The following is a 6,327-nucleotide window of genomic DNA, read 5'->3' as shown; positions in this document are numbered from 1 at the left end:
GGGGGGTGGGGTGGTAAGTGGCTGGTTTCTCTCATGTTGCTCTCTCTGTTTTTCTTCTCTCTCTCATGTTTCTATAAGCACTCTGGGGCCAGACTTTTATTTGAAATCATCCACTTTTTCAAAGTAGCAGCCAAGTTTTATAAGCCACCGTGAATAGTTCAAACAAGGTGTGTTCCATGGGGCCGCATCCCTGTCCGGACAGTCTTTCTAAGGCCCCCCAGGAGCCTGGCCATTTGCTCAGTGGTTAGAGCATCAGCCTTTGGCCCGAAGGATGGCAGCTTGGATTCTGGACAAGGGCACATACCTCGCTTGCAAGTTAACCAGCCCCCATAGGGGTGCGTGTGGGAGCAACCAATTGATGTGTCTTTCTCACATCGATGTTCCTCTCTCTCTCTGTCTCCCCTTCCCTTCCACTCGCTCTAAAAATAAATGGAAAAAATATCCTTGGGTGAGGATTAACAACAACAACAAGATTCCCCCAGGAGACGGGGCCCCATCTCTCCTTCCTTGTGCAGAAGGCAAAGCTGTGGCTGGGGGTCCGTTGTTGTTTAGGGTTCAGACCCTAGGAAGGGGGCAGGGACTGTGGGACCCTAAGCTGTCTGGGGTGCTGAGGCCTGAAGCAGGGTCTTTCCTCAGGCCCAGACGAGGAGGAGACCCCACCTAAGGTGAGTGCTGACCCTGCAGCACTGGATGGTGGTGGTGGTGGGGGTCGGGGGTCGGGCAGTGACCTACCCAGAACCGGCTTGTCCCCCCCAGGAGAGCCCCTACCTCTGGAGCAAATCTGCGGATGGGAAGCTGCTCTTCCAAAATGCGAGGCTCCTGAGTGCGGTGCGTGGCAACCAGGACGCGATGGTGCGGGAGTTCTGGCGCCTGCTGGCCCTCTGCCACACGGTGATGGTGCAGGAGGAAGACAGTGAGTGGGCTGGGGCCGCCCAGCCTGCGGGGGTGCTCAGGCCCTGCAGCCCCCGCGGAGTCTTCTGGTCTGAGAGGTTGTCCAGCCCACCCCCCAGGGCTCCTGTCATCCAGCCTAGAGGGTTCTCAGGCCCGTGTCCCAGGCTCCATCTCTTCTGCACCCTGCGGGTATCCAAGCCTGGGGCTCGAGATCTGCTCCTGACCTGGGTGGGGAAGGTCGTCTGGCCTGGGGCCCAAGGGTCCGCCTTCTTTTTTTTTTAATATATTTTATTGATTTCTTACAGAGAGGAAGGGGGAGGGATAGAGAGTTAGAAACATTGATGAGAGAGAAACATCGATCAGCTGCCTCCTGCACACTCCCTACTGGGGATGTGCCTGCAACCAAGGTACATGCCCTTGACCGGAATCGAACCTGGGACCCTTCAGGCTGCAGGCCGACGCTCTATCCACTGAGCCAAACCAGTCAGGGCCCGCCTTCTTTTATTTGTCTTAGAGGTTGTACCGGCCCAAGAGGCCATTGTCTTGTCACTATCTGGTGAGCACGCACTGGGCCCGCTCCGTCCCGGGGCTACAGAGAGGGAAGGGGGACCTGCCGCAGATGGGTGGTGGGTCCCCAAAAGACAACAGGCTCTCAGTGAATGTGGTCCCCAGCCCACTCCCATGGTCCCCTCCCCCACCAGACCAGCTGTCGTACCAGGCGGCTTCCCCTGATGAGGAGGCCCTGGTCACGGCGGCCCGGAATTTCGGCTACGTGTTCGTGGCGCGCACGCAGGACAGCATCACGGTGACGGAGCTCGGGGAGGAGCGGGTGTACCAGGTCCTGGCCATGATGGACTTCAACAGCGTCCGAAAGCGCATGTCTGTGCTGGGTGAGCGCCCTCAGCCCGGGATGCGGGGGGAGGGGAGAGGGGGGAGGGGAAGCGCGGTAGTGGGAGAGGATGCTTATGGACAGTCGAGCCTCTCCCTCCACAGTCCGGAACCCCGAGGGCTCCATCTACCTCTACACCAAGGGCGCAGACACCGTCATCTTTGATCGCTTGTATAAGAAGGGCTTGACCGAGGGGACCACGGAAGAGGCCTTAACGGTGAGTCGCTGTGGGAAGTGGGGGAGGTGTAGAGGGAGGGAAGCAGAGGAGGGGGCTGTGCAGAGAAACTGCCTCAGGTGTCCAGGTGCTCGTGTCCACACGGGCAGGGAGGAGCTGAACTGCAAGCTGCACCTGCACAGAGGGGCGTCTTTGTAAGGCATACGAGGGTCCTCTCTGGTTAGGCTTTGGCCCTGGATATGACCCCGTCCCCAGCCAGGCCTGGGTTCCGGGACACAGGCAGCCTTCCTGCCCAAATATTCTGTCTCTGTGCATGAAGCCCAGACCCTCAGCCACGCTTTCGAAGCTGTGTCTGTGTGCCCTGCTGACCTCTCTGGGCTGGCTCTTCCTCCCCGCCAGGGTGTCCCCCAGGATGCTAGTCTCTGGCTTGCAGTTTTCCTCCTGCTCAGGTGATGCCCTGGGACCTTTGCACACACTGTTCCCGCTGCTTGGACGCCTTCCTCTACTCTGTCACTCAGGAACTTTCGGTCCTCGGGGCTCTGCCACCTCCAGGTCCCCACCTCCAGGGAGACTTTCCTACCTGACTCTCACATGGGGCTGTCATGTCACGCCAGGCTACCCCTCTCTGGCCCAGCCCTGACCTTCTGGGGTTCCCTAAGGGCTTTGCTGGGTCCCCAGCATAGGGCCCGGGGGGGGGGTGTTTATGCAAAGAATGCCCCGAGCTCCTCACTCAGGACGTCCCAGACTGCCCTGCTCTGCAAGGATGGGGAATCCGGGCAGGTGGCAGGTCTCTGGCTAAGAGCTGAGGAAGCGCAGTCAGAACAATGACCCAGAGCCCAGGAGCTCGGCACGATGGCTGGGTTCAACTGCCCCATGGAACGGAAAGGTAAACCGAGGCACGAGAGGAGCAAAGGCTTGTGTGGAGCTTCCGATGGCCAGGGAGGCCTGTCATATCCAAGCCCAACCTCTGAGGCCCACCTCCAGCCAAGAACAAAAGCAATGTCCTCACCCAGTGGTCGGCAAACTGCGGCTCGCGAGCCACTCGTGGATCTTAGGCCCCTTGAGTGTGGCTCTTCCACAAAATACCACATGCAAGCGCGCATGTACAGTGCGATTGAAACCTCGTGGCCCGTGCGCAGAAGTCGGTATTTTGTGGAAGAGCCACACTCAAGGGGCCAAAGAGCCGCGTTTGCTGACCACTGCTCTAACCTGTTTGGCTCAGTGGATAGAGCGTCTGCCTGCAGACTGAAGGGTACCGGGTTCGATTCCGGTCAAGGGCATGTACCTTGGTTGTGGGCACATCCCCAGTGGGGAGTGTGTAGAAGGCAGCTGATCGATGTTTCTCTCTCATCGATGGTTCTAACTCTCTATCCCTCTCCCTCTCCATTCCTCTCTAAAAAATCAATAAAATATATATATATATTTTTAAAAAAGAACAAAAGCAAGACCTGGGGCCGCCAGCTGGGCAGGAAGCCTGGGGGATGGGGAAGTAGGGAAGTAAGGAGCCCACAGATACCTTTCTTGGGGCCACCCAGTCCCCAGGGCACCCCCGGATCCTTGGTCCTCTGGTGGGGACTGAGGGGGGGCGGCTGGAGACCCATAGGATTCTTTGTGTTCCCTCTCCACCCCCAGAGCCCCTTGAGAAATGGGGCGGAGTGAGGAGCACAGACATTCCGAAGGCAGGGGGTCAGGGCCAAGGTCAGGGCCAAGGGCTGTGGGAGCCCTGGCCGGGGAGGGGTCTGGCAGGGCTGCACTGAGGGTCTTCAGGGAGAGTTAGAAATGGCCACACAGAGTGTAGGGAGCTCTGGAGACAGAATGGAACTGGGCCTCTTGGGGGGCTGAACAGCAACTAGGGAGCATGGCAGCAGGTGGTCCCAGCCCCCTCTGGGGAGGAGAGACTGTGGGGGGATCAAGGTTCAGGGAGCCCAGGCAAAGAGAGGTGCTGAGAGAGGAGCTGACTGGAGAAGTGCCCGGGGAGGCAGGGTGGTGACAGGGCGGCGCCTGCCTGCCCGGCGGCCCCAGTCCTTCGCCCAGCAGACCCTGCGCACGCTGTGCCTGGCCTACAAACAGGTAGACGAGGACACCTACCAGGAGTGGTGCCAGCGGCACCAGGAAGCCAGCATCCTTCTTCAGAACCGGGCCCAGGCCCTGCACCAAGTGTACGAGGAGATGGAGCAGAACCTCCAGGTGGGTGTGGCACAGGAGGTGAGGGGGCTCCATATCCTGGTTCCAGCCCCGGGTCCCCAGATCTCCCTCCGCCGCCTGGATAGCTGAGTCCCTGCTCAGCCTGTTCCCTGTGCCCCCACCTCCACCCCCAGCTGCTGGGAGCCACAGCCATTGAAGACAGGCTCCAGGACGGCATCCTTGAAACCATCCAGTGTCTCAAGCAAGGAAACATCAAAGTGTGGGTGCTCACAGGAGACAAGCAAGGTAGGTCCCGGGGCAGCCGCCCCAGCAGGGAGAGAAGGGAGATGGGTGGGAGGCAACTCGTGTGTGTCCCAAGCGTCACCATCAGCCTGTTCCAGTTGTAGGGGTTCAGCCCTGCCGCCTACCTTGTCCCGGGAAAGGGAGAAATAGGATGATCAGAACTGGTGGGGTCCCCCAGGCACCTCCCTCAGATGGGTGGCACTGCACCAAGAACTTATTTGGCTCTCATGGCAACACCATGAGTTGGAAACTGGTTACCCATGCATGGTAGATGGGCACTGTGAGTTCAGCGACCTGAGGGCACTTGCTGGAGGCTGCCTAGCCACTTAGAAACAAAGCTGGCATTCACTCATGTGGCGGGAGGCACATACACACACAAAAGATTTAAAATGACAGTTTACAGCTGTGCTGGAATAAAGACAAATGCCCAGGTTGGAATACATTCACTTTTTCTTCTTTTTCTGATTTTAAAGAAATGAAGTCATTTTTTGTGGGTTCCTAAAAGTGCCTGTGGGCTCTAGGCATGAAATATCTAATAATGATCCTTGGCCCAGACTCACTTCCCTCTAGTAGCCCAGCCCCAGCCAGCCAGAGTGCAGCCCCCTTTGGTCAGAGCTGCAGCCAAGGTCTCAGGGTTGGCTCGCATTGGCCAGCCTGGGTCACATGCCCTCCTCTGAACCAATCACCATTGCCAGGGGGTGGGGCAGGGTGGGCATGGCCCTGGGCAGGGGGCTGCCAGGAGCTGAGCTAGGCTGGTTTTCAGAGACTGCGGTGAATATCAGCTTTGCCTGCCAGCTGCTGTCCGAGGACATGCTCATTCTGGAGGAGAAGGAGATCGTGTAAGGAGTGGGAGTGGGGGAGGATGAGCTGGTGGGAGCAGGGTGAGGGTGGGGGATCGGGGACATCCATGGCTCAGATGTGGCCCTGGGGGTCTCAGCCTCCACATGGCTGGATTCCCAGAGGGGGAAACTGAGGCACATTTGGGGAGGGGTAGGAAGGAAGCTTGTGCCCCGACATGGCTGAGCCCCAGTGGGTCTCTGCAGTCAGATCCTGGAGGCCTACTGGGAGAGCAACAACAACCTGCTGAGTGGCCAGGGGTCTCTGAAGAACCGGTTCCTGCCACAGGTCAAAACGGCCATGGTCATTAACGGAGCGTTCCTGGTCAGTGTCAGCTCAGGGCTAACCGTGGGGCCTCTGGCACGTGGGAGGGGGCTGGGAGGAGCAGCAGACTCGGGGTGGGGGTGGACTATTGGAAAAGCCCAAGTGAATGCTACACCCAGAGATGATTCTCAGAGGGACTGGAGCCATGAGGTCAAGGCTAGCCTGGGGTTGGGGCAGGGGGCAGGGGGCAGGAGGAGCGGCCAGTTGGGTTGTTCACGAAGGGAAGGGGTGCAGGCAGTGTGATATGCCCCCCTCCCCCCCACCTCCCTGCTGGCCAGGACCAGCTGTTGCTGCCCCTGAGCAAGGATTCCCAGGTGCTCGTCGGAAATGTGCACGTGGACGGGCAGGAGCCCTGGCAGGAGCCGGGTGAGCGGAGGACAGACGTCTGGCAGGCCAGGCGCACCTCTCTCATGTGGCAGACCCTGGGGGTCCAGCTAAGGCCCCCGGGGTTGGTGCCAAAGAACAAGCACGCCAACACCCGCGAGAGCCCCGAGGCGCGGCGGGAGCGGGCCTTCGTGGAACTGGCCTCGCAATGCCAAGCCGTCATCTGCTGCCGGGTGACTCCCAGGCAGAAGGCCTTGATGGTGGCGCTGGTCAAGAAGTACCAGAACGTGGTGACCCTGGCCATCGGGGATGGTGCCAACGATGTCAACATGATCAAGAGTGGGTGTTGAAAATAGATTTACAATTCATCTTAAACAATAAAACACTTGAGATGCTCCTTGTAGAATGTTTGGGAATTATAGAACAATATAAATGGAAAAAATGAAAATCTCCTTTCTTT

At 58.8% G+C, this 6,327-nt stretch overlaps 1 protein-coding gene across 1 annotated transcript in view; it reads left to right on the top strand.

The window, feature by feature from the left end:
• ATP8B3 (ATPase, aminophospholipid transporter, class I, type 8B, member 3) overlaps window positions 1-6,327 on the top strand; it is a 29,117-nt gene that overhangs the window by 12,652 nt on the left and 10,138 nt on the right. The window contains exons 15-23 of the mRNA XM_015564661.1: window positions 637-665; window positions 757-919; window positions 1,587-1,781; window positions 1,885-1,997; window positions 3,978-4,112; window positions 4,274-4,385; window positions 5,146-5,221; window positions 5,426-5,543; window positions 5,822-6,206. Of these exons, the coding sequence (XP_015420147.1) occupies window positions 637-665; window positions 757-919; window positions 1,587-1,781; window positions 1,885-1,997; window positions 3,978-4,112; window positions 4,274-4,385; window positions 5,146-5,221; window positions 5,426-5,543; window positions 5,822-6,206 (1,326 nt within the window). The remainder of the gene's footprint in view (window positions 1-636; window positions 666-756; window positions 920-1,586; window positions 1,782-1,884; window positions 1,998-3,977; window positions 4,113-4,273; window positions 4,386-5,145; window positions 5,222-5,425; window positions 5,544-5,821; window positions 6,207-6,327) is intronic.

The sequence above is a fragment of the Myotis davidii genome, unplaced genomic scaffold, assembly GCF_000327345.1.
Source record: "Myotis davidii unplaced genomic scaffold, ASM32734v1 scaffold198, whole genome shotgun sequence".
Taxonomy (NCBI): domain Eukaryota; kingdom Metazoa; phylum Chordata; class Mammalia; order Chiroptera; family Vespertilionidae; genus Myotis; species Myotis davidii.
Note: the sequence above shows the minus strand (reverse complement) of the source record. Positions and strands in the feature narration are given on the sequence as shown.